General features: G+C 34.0%; 1 protein-coding gene across 1 annotated transcript in view; it reads right to left on the minus strand.

The window, feature by feature from the left end:
* Positions 1-17,944, minus strand: part of TRHDE (thyrotropin releasing hormone degrading enzyme) — a 378,007-nt gene that overhangs the window by 65,548 nt on the left and 294,515 nt on the right. The window contains exons 11-12 of the mRNA XM_081083285.1: positions 16,852-16,985; positions 16,701-16,756 (exon numbers count right to left, since the gene is read on the minus strand). Coding sequence (XP_080939411.1) covers positions 16,701-16,756; positions 16,852-16,985 — 190 coding nt within the window. The remainder of the gene's footprint in view (positions 1-16,700; positions 16,757-16,851; positions 16,986-17,944) is intronic.

The following is a 17,944-nucleotide window of genomic DNA, read 5'->3' on the forward strand; positions in this document are numbered from 1 at the left end:
CGTCTTTCCACCTCGTCATTGAGTTGATACAGCTAGGCACACCATATTCTCCAGAATGACAGATTTTTACTTTCCTATAGTACTATCTCTTTAGAGACTTAATTTGGATAAGTTTGGATGGTTTAAAACAACATCACACAGAAAATAAAACTGGTTCACAAAGGGAAAATATTTTAATGACTTTTCTAATTTGGCAGGTCACTCAACTAGGTAAAGACAAAATTAGGACATCCTCTACGTATGCAAAATTTGAATCTGAGCATGCTACCTAATCCAACATTGAGAGCTGACATTTATAATGGCAAGACGTTCTTTTATTTTTCTACAATTTAAATTTCACAAGGATACGATCATTTTAACTTTCTCATTCTAATTCTTTCATGTCTTTCTTCTTCTTAGATGCATTTGTTGCAGCCACTATATTTTGAAATATCTTTGAAGATTATTCTGAAATACTGTCCACTACTAAAATGCTTGAGATCTATTACCAGATAATTCTGGATGCAGGTATCATTAGATTAGTTGTGTAATGTTTCTTGTTTCCTTCTTCTAGGTGTTTTTCAAGATCACCTAAATTCTCAATTGTCACTCTTCCATGAAGCATTAGGAGATCATATACCATTCAGAAGTGATCACTCCCTCCTTTAAAACATTTCTTAAGCTGTCTAACATTTATATTAGATAAACAAAAAATACTTTAGACCAATGTGTTAATTAGGTCAAATCATACATTAGATAATTGTGAGATTGTACTCTCTCTAAATTCTAAGGCACCTGAAGGTAGTCTATTAAATTTTGTAGTTCATATATTTAATATACTGTTACAGTAGATTCCTATAAACATTTATGCAACAAATAAAGTACATGTATTTCTAGCAATTATTATTTGATAAAAAAATTTACTTTGTATGGGAATATAGTTTTTAAGAGATTCTGTGCTGTCAACATCATATAGCTGTGTTTATCCAGAAATATTTATTACCTCCTTTATCCATTTAATTGTCAAAATCTACTAAATTTAATGTTAAAATGTAACATTCATATCTAAAATTAAAAAAAACATGTTGTGTATTGGAAGGATTATTCTACATTGCAATGATATTTCTTATTTTAAAAAGATAAGAAAGAGTATAGTATAGAGAAATACAAATTAAGATGAAAAGCAAGTCAAAATTTTAATAAAATGGACTCAGATTAAAATTTGGGTATATATTTATACTTCATTATGTTGGTATACATGTCCAATAATATCAATTTTGAATAATTTGTTTTAAACTGAGATGAAACTAAAGATAACAGGGCATACCTGGATTAATTACTTTTCTAGTCCTAAAGTCTAGCTCAGTCTGTGAGCCAAATTAGCTAAGTTGACATATATATTATTAATATGATAATTCTCTTCAAATTGATTTATATTTTCAAAGTAATCACAAGCAAAATTCTAAAAGACTTACTGTAAAGCTACAGTAATCAAGATAGTATGTTCTTGGTACAGTGATAGATAGTATGTGGATCAATGGAACACCCTACAGAGTCCAAAATATAGATTCACAGTTTATACTGTCAACTGATTTTTAACAAAAGGCCAGGGAAAGTTGGTGGAAAATAATGGTTTTAACCAAATGAGGCTGAAACAAGTGGATTTCTGTATGGAAACAATTAACCTTAATCCTTACCTTACATTATACATAAAATTTAACTAAACATGGGTCATAGACATACATAAAATTGGTAAAATTTATCTTCTACTCAAAAACATAGAAGAAAAACATTGTACTATTGGAATTAATATAGATAGCTTAAACAGATATACAAACACAAACTATAAAAAAATAATAAAATGGATCTCATCAAGATTAAAAACTTTCTATATTGAAAGACAAATTAAGAAACTAAAAATCCAAACTATAGACTGAGAGAAAAATTTGCAAACCTGTATCTGACTAATGGGCTTGTCCCAAAATATTTAAAGAATTTTTAAGTGCATGAAAATATTCTCAACATCATTGATCATCAGAGAAGTGAAAATCAAATCAACCACCAATAAGATACACCCTGCACCCAATGCAATGACTGATGTTATAAAGACTGGCAATACTGAGTGGTTGGCAAGGATGGGAAGCAAATGGGACTGTCATAGGTTGCTTGTGGGAATGCAGAGTGGTCCAGCCACTTTGTAAACCAGTATGGCTGTATCTAGTTAAGTAATCTTACCAGACAACCATCAAGTCCACTCCTAGGTATTTACTAAGAGAAAGGAAAGCATATATATACTAATATATCTTCACATAAGGATGCATATGCAAAGGTTCACAGCAGCATTATTCATAGTACACTAAAACTGGAAGCAACCCACATGCTTAAAAGATATAAATATCTATTATTTGTGCTATTACTGATTAATGAGTAACTATTTTCCAGGAAAATACCTGTATGGGTCTATAACTCAGGTATGTAAACTTCTGCCACTCAGGAAGCTATCAAGGTATTCTGGAGCATCTCTTGTTCTTCAACAGTTAAAGGGCCACTGTATGGTTCTCAATTGTTCTCTTAATAGAGTTTGTCTTGATTGCCTGTCATACAGGGCTCTCTGCTTCCACACTTGTTCCCTCATAGTATATTCTCAATAGAGCAGCCAGACTGATCCTTTAACATGTTTGATTACATCAATCTTCTGTTCAAAACCCTCATAATAACTTTCCCACTCAGAATAAAATCCCAAATTCTCACAGTAGTATACAGGGCTTTATGTGATCAGTGCTCTGTTACTTCCCTAAAATCATCACATACTGCTATGCCACTTACTCCATTAGAGACACATCTATCTGTCTCCTTTCCCTTGAACATGCCAAGCACAACCTACCTCAGGACCTTTGCACTCACACATCTGGAATGCTCGACTACCAGATGGTTCCCTTCTTTACTTCTATTAGGTCACAACTCAGCTGAAAAGTGAGAGCGTCCCTGACCACCATATTTAAAATAACCTGCTTCTCTGTGCCCTCTCTCCTATCCTTTGCTTTATTATTTATTTACTCTAAAAGAATTGCCATCTGACAGATATTTATTTATGTGATAATCTGACTTTAATCATTCTCCACTAATGTAAGCTCTATGAACCAGGAACTCTGACTCATTTATTCACTGCTATTCACTCGAGTGTCTATAACAGTGCCTGGTACTCAGTAGTGTTTATTAAATATTTGTTTAATAAATGAACTGTCACATTGTGTACAGGCCATTTGGGATTGCCATTTCCATCCCTGCCTACATATATTCTTAAATCCCCTGTTTTTCGAATGTAAAAAGCCATTATTATATAATTGGAAAATATTGGTGACTTTGTATAATATAATTTTCCTTTGTGAATTATTCCTACTAATAAGCATCAAAAATTGAAATAAAAAAGTTAATCTACTAAAAGCATTTTGAAATGCTTTTCATTATTTTTATTTTGCTTGTTTGTGAAATATGTTGTCATATCACTTATGTGTAGATGATAAGGACGATACCATATAAAGACACTTTATAATTAACTTATCTGCAATGAAAAATAATTATTTAATGATGACAGCACATATAAACCAAGTAACTATTGGCAGATTTTCTAACTAGTTCCTATGGATTTCTAATGATGAAATACAAACTAACAAATTTAAAAAAAAACCACATATATTCTTACCTTACTTTTAATTTGGCATATCTTGAAGAAAGTGGATATTGAACAATTTCTTCATCAAACACTTGTAAGTTTTTATTATATGTGATAATTATTTAGTATATAAATCATGCACAGAAAATATTTAAATCAGTAATATCTTCCTTTTACTAAGGAAAATACTTGAATTTATTTTAACTAAATCTCAGCTATGATTCTCACATTTTAAAATTCTATATGACTTTTCTCATATGAAATTAAAAATAACCTTTTGAGGCTAAATATAGTGATTTTATCATTACATAAAGTAAGCATCATGGCTCTGTCTTTGTTATCCACCTACCTTTCATTCCATGTATCTATCATCTACCTGTCAACAAACTCATTAACATTCACACTGTATATATAATTTATTGAAATACCTTACAATATTACTTTGCATTTCTTGAAGCACAAATTTTCCTATGGATTTCTTAACTCCTCACACACTAAAAAAAACTGAGTCTATCAATGTCAAAACTCAGTAGAATGCAGTAACCTTTAAAAAATGGTAATAGAAAACCTGAGAAACTCTACAAAGATAGATATTAAAAAATATAGTAAAGTAGGAAGCCAGTGGCCTAATTGCTTTGCATAGTAAGTATATTTCTGTAATTATTTTAGTCTCAATTACGTTGAATATGAGAAGTAACATTTCCCTCAATATGGCATGGATAAAATTCTTGATCTTGCCCTAAGCATATGCAATTAATTTCCAATACATTTGCACACTGGGAATGCAAAAACAACTAATTTTCACGTGGTGTTCTTTCTATTTTGGCATTTCTGACAGCATTCCCCAAAACCCTCAACTTAAATTTAGAGTTTGTTTAAGTTCTCATCCATATAAAACTCGCTGATACTCAGTCACTATTCTCTTCAGGGCCTATTAGCCTTACTTGAATTTGTCACATGCTAGACTAACATTTTCCTTCTTATTACAAACTCTCTTTTTGCACTTCTGGTTAGCTCTACCACCTGGTGACCTGAAGAGTTGATGTTGAACTTCTGTTTAATGCTGATCCTAATTAGGTGAAGCAGCTGAACAGCTGGGAGCCTTTGCCTACCTTCCTTTAGCAGCGAGAATCAACAATGCTCCAGGCCATTCCGGGTTTAGGAAGAATCCAATCTGTGATTCAAATGGGGTCTGATTCTGCGGGGTCCAGCACTACTTCTTAGCTTCTGAGCGGGCCTGCACTCCTATCTTTCAATCACTTTGAATAGGTTTTGGCACAGTTGCAATGAGTCAGATTTTCCTGATCTCATGTTTTCTTACATCCAAAATTGTGAAGGCCTCTTTACTGGCACTCCATTCCACGTAAGGACACTAGAAGCATTCCACACAGAATAGTGCAAATTGCATAAAATTACCAGAGAACATTGTGTATTTCAAATCATCTCCCATGGCTTTAAGATTTGTCACATAAGCAAAAATGTGTGTTAATTTGAATGAATCACTCACCTTCAGGGCACAAAATGTGGGAACTAAATTTCCTTTCCCCTCTTCCCAAAATTATTGCCTCTTCAAATATAAAAATAAAATCTTCAAATTTTCATGGCAAGTAGAAACTAATATAAAATACCAATTTTCTCCCTAGCTGGTTTGGCTCAATAGATAGAATATCAACCTGTGGATTAAAGGGTCCCAGGTTTGATTCCAGCCAAAGGCACATAACTGAGTTGCAGGCTCGATCCCCAGTGAGGAGTGTGCAGGAGGCAGCCAATCAATGATTCTCTCTCATCATTGATGTTTCTATCTCTCTCTTCCTCTTCTTTCCTCTCTGAAATTAATAAAAATATATATTTTAAAAATACCTATTTTCCTTTATATTCTGGATTCCTTATTGAGGTAACACTACTACCTTTGGGAAATAACTTTTGAAGCCCCAAATAGATTATCTGAGTTCTGGGAGAAAAACACGAGCAGTTCTTTACTTTATCATTGGCTGGAAAGTATGTTGTTAGGAAAGAAGACTATCAGAAGGCCCCAGGAATCTCACTTCTAAGGTAGGAAAATGTCATTACAAGGCAACTTAAACCAGTAACTAATTACTACTCTACCATAAAACCTGCATTGATACACATATTTATACATTCCCCTTTTAACTATATCTTTTATAATTTAAGTTGTTATAATAAAAATGAAAGAAGGCTGTGTATGTGTGTGAAAATTAGATTTTATATGAACAAGTCAAACAGCAAAAGGATTCATTTCATTTTTCCACAGACTAAAACTACTACAAAACACTCTCCTTTTTTAAAATCAATTATCCCTTGCCGAAAGAACCTATTTACTTTTCTTTTCTTCCCTTTATCTTTCTAAGTTCTTGATTCCCTCAAAGAACATCACATAATAATCACAAAACCTAAATAATCTTCTCTCAATTAAAACTTGTGGTAGGTAGCGCTACTATTCCTGCCTATTTGCACTGTCAATAAATTTGCAGAATCTTTCAGGTTGAGATGCCAGGTGAACTTGCAAGAAAATTCTGCAATGCCTTTCACCAAGGAAATTATCGACCACCTGCGAGTCCTATATGCACGTGCATGCTTGATGTGTGCCGATGTGCTCATGTGGCAGTACAAGTGTCTCCTAATGACAACAGAACCCTACAGTGCCTTTGCATGCTTTGGAAAATTTCTGAGACACCCACATTATGAGTTATGTTGATAGGCATCAAATAAGATATCTGAAAGGGTTACATATTTAAGAATAAGAATAACAAAGTATTTTGGGTCCCCTGATATCTTAATTGTTGAATGATCAGCTCATGGCTCAAGGATCCAAAGAAAGTGGTGCTTACTATTATTATCAAGGATGCCTACTCCCAGGCCTTCCAGAATCAAAGAAGCACCTGTCTTTCTAAACGGATGCCATCAATACCCTCTTAGCCTCAAAAGAAGTGGTTTTCACATTATCGTGTTTGTCTGAATCTCATGAAGTGCTGCATAGAGTGCAGGCTCCCAGGTAGTCATGGGAATATACAATTTCTAACAAAACCTCTCAGGTGATTCTGATGTAGGCGGTCTCTTAGATCATGCGCAAAGGAGCACTGCACCTGAATATGAAAAGATTCCCAGCAAGCAGCAGAAGGGAAAACTCAAATTCGTAAAGGAGAAACACTAAGATAATAATTCAGGTCTTTAAGTTAAAAATATATATTACAAATATTTGTTCAAGTAAAGCTGATGGTATAAATGACCATTTTGAAGGGGCTCTGCCTAAATAGTTTAAATTATTTTTGGACAGTCAAGTATTTTAAATTCTTGGGGGAGCTCAGAGATTCTAGAATAAATTATCATGCAATATCAGGCTCAGGTTTCAAAACAATTAGAGAACAAAAAACATCACAGTTTTGTGTCAAATATAACTGGACAGTACTAACTACAACATTAATTATAAAATTGTTTTTAAATCATGAGATGTTAAAGAGCATATATATATGTATATATATTCAAATAAATTTGTGTTTGCATTTGGAAATGTATACTACTTATTCTTTAAAAAGAATAGCTCATGCAAGCCCATGTAACCTACAAACATCACCCATACTTTTGTAACTCAAGAGTGACGGCTGTTTGCTATGAAAATGAATCAAACCTATAGAAATGATGTCAAACTGTCTCTTATACTTTTTACTTAGCACTCTCAGACATTAGACATTAATATTAAAACACTTTCACCAACAGAGCTGAAACAAAGTTGGCCCTGGAGGGTTACAGATGTGCTTTTGATTTAATGCAGTACAATTTATTAGTCTCTAAGAAAGTGTGACGTCCTCAAGAGCCACAGGACTGCCCTTAGTGTCTCAGGAGGTGTGTACTTCCCAGAAGTCCCTGGTATGGTACCTCCTCCTAAATTCTCCTTCCCAGGGCAACACCTGGGGCTCATTCTCAAAAGATTCTAAACATAGAAGTGAAGTGGTCTATCAACTGTGACAAATTTTCCAAAGAATTTTCATGTACTTTGAATATTTCAAACGGAATAGCCTATGACAAAGGAACATGTTACCTCACTCTCTAACTTTGGGCTAACAAGTGTATGCATGTAGGAGCAGTGTAGCTTGAAAATTCAGGTACATACTCTAAGCTTTTACTGGGTTATCATAGAAAAAAAAGCTGGTGACACCAAGTTCATTATAGTGAAATGTCCTGAAAATGCTTTCAAACTATATTTAATATTTACCTTTGCAAAGTGTTGTATAAACTAAGACCAATTTGGAGGTGTTTTGGATATGAATTGTTAAGTAATTGCATGCAAAAAGGTATAAAAAAATAGAGGACCTCAAGGTAACTTTTTGTATATCTCAAGAGGAGCATTAGCTGATGGTGACAAATAGATCATTAGAATCCCAGCCTCAGAGATGTGGGAAATAGCGTGATCTTTTGAGGATGGCCAGAAAGCTTCTGAAGGAACTCACTATGAGCCATGTTCTTAGCATGATAAGATGCACACCAGTTAGAAAGGCTGAGAAGGTAACTACCAGATAATTTTAATATCCCCCAGTCAATGACAGGAGATTAGAGCAACAATAAATGTTATTTGCAATAAACAATTTTATCACTTTCAGGATTTCCTATTTAATTGTAATCCTTTGGCACACACATTAAGGTGACTCAACAAAAGATAAATAAGAACATAATTACATGGATACTTCTCTCCAATGAGTCTAATACAAACAGCTAAATAATCATCCTTCTCCCCATGCCAGTGAGCACAATATAAAATGTGTTTTAATCAGTATCCTCAATAATCTATTGTTATTAATAACTTTCATGGTTTCACTATAAAGCACAACTGAGAAAGAAAAATGTTTATGCTGAGATTATATAATACTTTAAAAAGAAAAAGGTGGAGATTAAAGAAATAATTCATAAACTAAACATCCTTTATGAAATTGGAATTTATAAAGCAGGAGACAGAGGCACCCAGGATCCTTAATCAGGTTTTGCATTGCAATGCTCAGCTGAAGTGACGTGAGCTCATTATCACCATAACAGAGTGGGGGAGTCAGGACAAAACGTCCAATCTGCCAAGGTATTTCTCACAGAAGGTTTCTAAGTCATTCCTTCTCCATTTCATCTCTGAAAGGTCAGCAGATTACACATTTAAACAACCTGCTATCAAAGTAGGAAATATAGCTCCTCATCTAGCCCAGCTGAATTGTCACAGGTGCTTTTCAGGCACATCATGCTACTATTCTCTACAATGAGTGAAGAAATGATCAACACATAATTTGCAAGAGAAACTTTAAGCAAGACACTGGAGAGCCAGGTAGAAGAAACAGAAGGACTTCTAGTAAAAGCCATGATGAAAGAAGTCCCAGAAGGAGCCAAATACTACGACTCAATCTGCAAACACTCTTCAGGTGGTGTTCACAATGCTACCAGTTCTGAAACCAGAGTTCCGAAACAAAAATAACGTGTACATGTAGGTTTGGGGTGTTGTCATAATTTGCTTCTTTTAGGGCCATTGTATGTTCACTGGCTCATGTATTGGATGTCCAGTTTCCCTAACGTATCTCAGATTTATGAACTCTGAGACAAGTCGATAAGAATGTATTTATTAATTTTTAACATGTATTTATCAAAACTATAGTAAGCACTAACAATGAGTGCTCACCAATAATAGAGCACTTCTAAGTGTGACATTCATAATCTGCAGTATGTTTTTTGTTAGGAAGATATTAATATTAAAAAAATAACTTCTACCTTATTCCTTAATGAAGCTTTCAAACTAAGTTGTAATAATCTGTTCTTGTGAAGGCTTTGTAAGTGATTGGACTCTTAATGGAATAGCTATGAAAAAATTTTTAAAATATGCTACACAGGCTGAAAAAATATGTCATGATATTAATAATGCAGTAAATTGGCATGTGTTCCGCATAATTGAATTTTCTAGAAAAGTGGTGACTAAATAAATAAATCAATGCAGAAACCACCCAGGGCCAGGAGGAGGAGGAGGAGGAGGAGGAGGAGGAGGAGGAGGAGGAGGAGGAATCTCTGGAACTTTGGGGGGTATTTATAAATTTTCCAAATAATTTTCATGTATATTGAATATTTCAAACAAAATACAACATAGCCTTACATTACAGTGATACACACTTTTACAGCTTTTTAAATTTGTAGTCAGAGCATGTTAATAGTGTTAAATATCCAAATCCAGTGGTCACTGCAATTTCCTTGCAAATCTTCCAAATTTCCAGTTTCCATCACATATGAAGCTAATAAGAGTTCTTACCTTACCTAGCTGGCAATTCCACTCCCCCTCAAATCTCTGCTTTATCCAAATTGTAGCATGAACATTACTGTTGTAATAGTTCTCCTGCCATAGGGCCATCTAGTTTACACTTTTCCTACACTTACTCTCCTACCTATAAGCCTTTAATGGATTTCAATAGTCGGTTTTCATTCTTCTAATGTTATTCCCTATATCATGTGTTCCATAATCTTCCTAAGCCACATTAATTCTTTACTTCCCAATGCTTTCATAATATTTTATTCATAGCACTTACATACTGAATATGGTTCATTATCTACAGTGTATTTTCCCTACTAGATTGTGAATTCATTTAAAACAAAGAATGCATCTTGTTGATTTTTATATCTCCCAATTTAACAATGCTTTATCAAAACAAAACAAAAACACATATACACAAATACAAAATAAAAACAACAACAAAAATCTAGGTATTTTAGTCACTAATTTAAAAGTTCAAGTCAAAAAATAGTATTTGCATGGTTTTTCGAGATACAAGCCGTCTCTCAGCCGATTTTTTGCTTTGAGTTGCGTGCTAAAATTTGGGTTATGAGCCAGCTTCAGATACCCCACCACTAGTTGGCGCAGCGAACGTCACAGTGAACACCACAACATTAGCCCAGCATCCCGTGACTCACTCGTTCACTGTTGATTTGATACACAAGTAATTTGAGTTACGAGCTCCATCACAGAACAAATTAAACTCATAAGTCAAGGCCCCACTGTAACAGCAATGAAAATTAAAATATGTAAGTGCAGAAGCAGTATTGTCTATATATATAAAAGCCTAAGCAACTGGTTGACCGGCCGAACAGTATCTATGACGTGCACTAATCATCAGGGAGCAGACACTCAACACAGGAACAGAAACCACAGGCATGGAAACATGGAACAGACTGATGAATCTCAGAGGAAAGGGGGAGAGGGGAGGGCGAGAGGAGATTAAATAAAGATCCTATATGCATACTAGAGTCCAGGTGCACAGATTCTGCACTGGTGGGGTCCATTGGCCTGGCCTGTGGGGATTGGGCTGAAACCAGCTCTCCAACATCCCCAAGGGGTCCTGGATTGGGAGAGGGCACAGGCCAGGCCGAGGGACCCCACAGGTGGCACCAGGCCTCTAGTTTCCTATAAAAACACATATCATTTTTTAAATCAGGAAATAATATGATGTTACCACAACCTATGTATCAAAAACCTTGACTGATGGACCTGGATAAAAAGGGAGAGATAATGTTTTCTTACCAGAAAGCTCATATTTGAAAAGACATTAATTATTTAACTTTAATTTATAAATCCAATGCATATTCAGTCATAACTATAGCAAGATTTTCAATGGGCTTTGTTAAACTGATTCTAAAAATATATATTTAAGAGAAAACATGTAAGATTTTAAACAGGGAAAAGAGAATATTTTGACAACCACAACATACTATAATGTTAAATTAATTAGAACAATATGTCACTTATGTCAAAGAGGCCAATTAAACAATTGAAACAATTCCCTAACATATGAGCATTTGCTTTAAGATAAAGCTATCATTTCAAATATGTGAATAAGGAAGGCCTTTTAAATAAGTAGAATTGATATGATTAGTTATCAATGTATTGATGTTAAAGAAAATTAGACCCCAATTTCATTTTATACATAAAAATGAACTCGAGAAGGAAGGGTTGAAACAATAGACATAAAAACAAAGTGGTGAGAAATAAGAGGAGTACTTCCAAAATCTTCAGCTAGAAAAGGTCTTCTATGTGAGATGAACCAGATAGCCAGAAAGCTATAAAAGAAATGATGTGACATATAAATTAAAAATTTTAATGATGAAATACATTACAAAGTAAAAAAAAAAAAAGCACTTATTAAATAGAGAAAACACTTAAAAATTCATGCTACAAAAAATGTTACTATCCAAAAATCCTAAATATGTAAGAAAATAGAACAGGAAAAACACCTCATTCATCTTCTATTAGGTTTTAATATTCTTTTTCTTAACCAGATAATTCACAAAAGAAAAAAAATACAAATTGCAAATGTGTATATATATATATATATATATATATATATATATATATAGAAAAGATGCACAGCCTAATTTAATTAGTTCTATAACAACTTCAAGAAAATTTGTTGTTGCTGCCAGAGTTTCAAAAATGTAAAAGATACTTCATGATTATGGTAGGTTTGAGGGAATTGAGCCCTCTTAGACATCGTTCATAGAGGGTTAAACTGTGGAAGTCTTTAGAATGCAATTTGTAATATTTATTAAAAGTTTTCTACTCTTTGAACCAAATATTTCACTTGTACGTTGCTATAAAAATACATATATGCACAACAAAAGACTGTTCAAGGATACCCGCTGCCGTCTTGGCTATTATATTGGAAAATCAGGAACAATGGAATAAACCTTCCTGACTTATTTTTATAAATGAGCCAGAGAACAGAATGCATTACGTTCATGTAAAAAATAAATAAATAAACTGTATGAAAATGTAAAGAAAAAATTTCTGGATTAATAGAGACCAAATAATAATTTTACCTGTGAGGAGGGTAAAGTGTTGACAGAGTAGGGAAGGGAAAGAACATTTTCACACTGTATTTCTCTTTTGTTTAAATGCTGTACAATTAAAATGCATTCATGTGGTATTTGTGTTTTGAAAAACATTAAAAGGATACCTATAATATGTTTACTTCATTGCACAAAAATAGCAGCATGAATATTTATAGTTGGATAACTAATAATTAATAATCAATTCCTGCAAGAAACATATCTTGGCCAAATCCTGTACCAAAGATTAAGTCAGGCAGTAGTAATACATGAATGAGACAAAGCCAGGTCCTTAAGACCATCCAAGAATCATCAGGGGCCCAGAAAGGTAAGTGGTTGAGCTACAAGGTGACAACTGCTATAGCAGAGGTCTTCAGGGTGTCACCTTATTCTTACTGGGGAAGACAGGAAACGCTTCAGTTAAGGGAATGCAAGTGAAATAATGTTTTCATGTGACTAGTACTGTTCCTGAGAGACAAGTGAGATATGAGTGGGAAGAAATTTCATATAATGGGCAATTTTCTACTTGTCTAAGAAGCTAAAGAGAGCATGATGTGTTATAAAAATGAAAAGAAAGTTTACACAGATTAGTAGCAAACCTCCATGAAACATGTACTAGAATTCAGTGAAATATGAATAACTTGACCAAGTAAGTGCAGGGCACTTGCCTGAATATCTCATTTTGTATTTCTTTACTTGCATTCCAATAGGAAAGTTATTTTATTATCAATAAGAGAAAGTTTAATATGTATTTCAATGAGATTTGCTATTTTCCTGGTTAATTTGTATAAAAAATAATGAAATTGTTTACTTCAAACATTTAAGGCTTCCACAGTTAGCACTGAAAGCAGTGTTCTGTCTTAGTCAACAAAAATTTAATTTTTGAAAAAAATAATTCATCCAACTAAATTAAATTAAATATCCCATTTAAAAATAACTTCCAACATTTAGTGCATATATGAGCCAAAAGATCTCTTCTTTTCCATCTCCATCTGTCCTATGTCTTTAGGATATCACTACTTATTTGTTTTCTTACCCTCAGTTCAGATCCACACAGATTCATCTGAACTACTCTTTTAAGTTCCCTCAGTCCTTCTATATGGCCTGGCTCTTTTTTAAAATAAAAAATGTTACTGCTGATAGATAGATATAGATACATAGATATAGGTATATATAGATAATATAGATATAGATATATAGATAGATGCAGATATAGATGATATAGATTAGATGAGAAAGAGAGAAACAGAGACAGATAAAGATAGAGATAGAGATGATAGCGATAGCGATAGAGATAGAGATACACAGATGATATATATATAAAAGCACGGGCTCTACAGTCAGACCACATGGGCCAAAACCTAGCCCCATCGATTACTGGCTGTGTGACGCTTTAGGCAAGTAATTTGACCTCTCTGAGTCTCAGTTTTCTTACCTATGAAGTGAGAATAAAAATAGTAGATATCTACTTATCTCATAAAATTGTTGTGAGAACTGAACAAATTCCTATATGTAAAACAGAACAGTGTCTAGACCAGTGGTTCTCAACCGTGGCTGCACATTAGAATCACCTGGGAATCTTTTTAAAATCCTGATTTCTGGGCCTCTGGAGGATGAGGTGATTCTAATGTGCAGCCACGGTTGAGAACCACTGGCCTAGAACCTTGTTAGTGCTTAATAATTATTAGCTCTCTTTTAGGTTCCAATCTCTCTCTCTCTCTCTCTCTCTCTCTCTCTCTCTCTCTCTCTCTCTCTCTCTCTCTCTCTCTCTCTCCTCTCTCTCTCTCTCTCTCCCCTGCCTCTTTCAATGCAATGTTACATTAAATACATTCTCTTTCTGGCTTAATGAAATAACTAAACTTCTATATCAAAATAATCTTCACACCATACCTTGTATTTTCTTCAAAGTCTTCATATCTTACTGTAGAGCAAAAGCTGCATCTTAATCATTTTCTCCACACATCACTGTACCAGTAGGCTTTATTCACCTCTGTTCTAAATTCCCCCCTAATTAGATGGTGCTGTGGTAGGGAACAGCCTTCATCTGCCCCATTCTCATTAGATGACTACATTCACCTGGTACGGATTCAGTAGTGATTTCCTTGCTGATAGAATGTCCTTAGATTTGCCGTTGAGTGAGTAGGCAATTTTGTGCTTAAAACTCCACATGCCTGGTCAGAATGAGGCACTGATACAGCATCACTCATCAAATAAGAGAATGTATTAGTAATAGTTCTTGGCTTCCTTAGTGATAATAGAAAGGCAAGGAATTTTATTTTGTTTTTATTTTATTTTATTTTATTTGAGAACATCTATAATTTCCTCTTTGCCATTTTGATGTGTTCTTTCTTCTACATTATTTCTTTTTATAAAAATCAACCTCTATAACCTGACCCTAACCTTTGCCTGCTGTTACAGTAATTATTAAGCCTTCAATATATAATCCCATTAGTTTTAATGAATTAGAATGCTATGGGTGGTATAATTATTAGTGCATGAAGGAGAATTGAAATTTGATTGTATACACAAATTGTAAAAACAGTTTCAGGTCCTATGTATGAAACAATGCTTATTAGTAGAACAAGTTATATGTTTGTATCAGACAGATAAAGATAACTGGTTTTACACAATTATCATAGTAAAAGATGATGTGGTAAAATGTGAAAAACAGGTGATAAAAATTACCAATGACCTAGCGGTTAGGTCGGCAAACTGCTCTTGAGCCACATGCAGCTCTTTGGCCCATTGAGTGTGGCTCTTCCTAAGCCTTAGGAGTACCCTAATTAAGTTAATAACAATGTACCTACCTATATAGTTTAAGTTCTCAAAAGAAATTTCAATCGTTGTACTGTTGATATTTGGCTCTGTTGACTAATGAGTTTGCTGACCACTGACCTAACCTGTAGCTTTTAATATCAGATTATTAAAATTAAAACTGCAATTGGATGTGAAATACAAAATACTAAAAAATGTGAGTTTGCTTCATCACTCTTAAAATTGAGTAAATATATTGCATTTATGATCAACATTATTTCTAAGGAATTTTACTGATGTAAAAAATACAAATCAACAAAAATGTGGAATTTAATGATTCTTCAAAGCAATAGCTGATGTTAACATTATAAATATAATTATAAAATATGGGAATCCTTGTTCGTGGTGTGAGATATGGGGGGAATGGCATTCTCTCTTCCTGCGATCAGCACAGAGAGAGAGAACTCAGGGGTTGATGAAATCTTGAATAGAACGCGACGAGGTTTAAGGAAAATTGAATAAAACAAGACTGAGACAGAAATAGAGGAAAGCTGGGACCGGGTGTGGCGTCTGCTCTCTGACAGATGAACAGGGACCAGAGTCAGTGCAGCAACTTTTATTTATAGCCAAATACCAGGAAGTTTTACTAAGGGTAAATAGAAGGGGGAATGTGTGCATTCTTGTTGCTTCCTTGTAAATAGTCACCTCTGGTGGGTCCGAATCACATTAGTTCCTGGTGCCTGACTAGATTTTGTTAAGAACCCATTTCCCAGCACCTGGCTTTGAAGGTCAACTGAGGCATTCCCACCTCTTGGTTAGATATGCCCCCAAGATAAGGCTCTGCCTTCATCATGGGTTCAGTTGATATGAATTTAAAAGAAAGCCAGAGCCTTCCCTGGCAGGGGGCCTTCCACAATAAAAGTAACACAAATATTTCTACAACTAGCATAATCGACTTCTGCTACAAGAGTGATACACATTTTGTCCAGAACAGCTTTACTCTGAGGAATATTTATTCCTATCTCTCAGCATAAGTTCTTCATAATGAATTAAGTTCAGAGAACATTATAAAAAGATATACCAGTATGTTTCAAGAAAATAAATGCTGAAGCTTGAAGGCATTTTCCATCAAAACTCAAATATGGCATAATGGTTATTTTGTAGAGTTCATTAATAAAATTGGAAGGATATTATTAACCTCCAGAGGGTTACATTGAACTTACAGAGAAAATTGATCAAGTTCCTTCTGACCCAGAAATACCCTTTGGATGCTATTGATCAAGAGTTTGGGACACTATTATAATTCATCTCCAAACACCCGGAATGTGAGTAAGAAATTGTTTCTAAAAGATTTATTATTCAAAAACATTCAGACTATTTAGCTCCTAGAGGAAGTCCTAAGGGCATGAGTTTTATCGTGGAGATCTGCAGGAAAACATACCTGGCTAAGCTGAAGGCATCATCGATCAAGCCTGCTCGATTACTGACGGAGAGAATCTGTGAGGTCAACCAGAAAAAAAGTGGAATCACTCAGGATTAAAATGTCAGGTTCACATATTAGAACAGATCATTGATGAGTAAACCCAGTTTACCTCATGGTTCCTGATTAATTGATCAATTAATAATCTCCAATTCCTTAAATCGTAGTTGACTCTAAAATAGCCAGTTTGATTGATGTTTCCAAGCAACCAGCTTCCTTTGTCCAAAGAAGTTAGTCTGTGGTGCTCTGAAAATAGCATTTTGGGGATAAAATAGATTTTAAATTTTCAGGATTAAAATGGTATGAAGTATGCAGAGTATGAATAATTTAAAAAGAATACCATCCCAAATACCTAATTAAAATCTCTTTAATCAATCACTATAGCTAGAATTTGCTAGAAAACCTTTAATTGTTTACTCATTACCTCAATTAATTTTTTCTTATAATTAACATTTTTGTTCTTTATAAAACCCAGTTACCTGCATGTATATTTTTTCTCAATAGAAATATAACCTAGAAATATACTACTATATTTGTGTGGCTTCTAGTTAGTTTGTATATGGATATGTGGCTAGAATAAAATGAAAGGTTTTAGGTGCATATCCTACTTAATTCATTCAGTGGAAAATGGATTACCAATAGAGCTCATTTATTTGAAAGTCACTGTTATTTCCTGACATTTTTCTTGTTCTTTCTTGAAAGTACTAATAAATAACAGACTTCTCAGCATCATCAATAATGCTGGGAAAGGGAACTTCATTTGTTTAAGACACTAATATTACTACATATAATTAGAACAAAGATAGAAATTCTTCTTATTTAAATCACTTTGGAAAATGATAACTTGATTATGTTCTCCAGTAATTCAATTAAAGCAAACCAGTAAACCAGTCTTATAACTTACACATTTAACTCCATCAAATACAGAGGGAGAACTACATTCACATTTAATGCCAGCCTTTACTGACTTCACTGAACCTTATTATCATTTTGATGTTGATTTCCTCAGTACTCATGCTTCTTAGAAATTAAATAATGTACAAAGTTTACTTAAAATTTATACACATATGTGTGCATACACACACACACACACACACACACACACACACACACACCACAGGTCTTATTTCCACAATTACTCAAAACCAGAAAATGCAACATAGAAACTATATATTTGTGTCCAGTCTGAGTAAGAAGCACAACCC

The sequence above is a fragment of the Myotis nattereri genome (genome assembly GCF_964212035.1).
Source record: "Myotis nattereri genome assembly, chromosome: 2".
In the NCBI taxonomy this organism is placed as follows: Eukaryota; Metazoa; Chordata; class Mammalia; order Chiroptera; family Vespertilionidae; genus Myotis; species Myotis nattereri.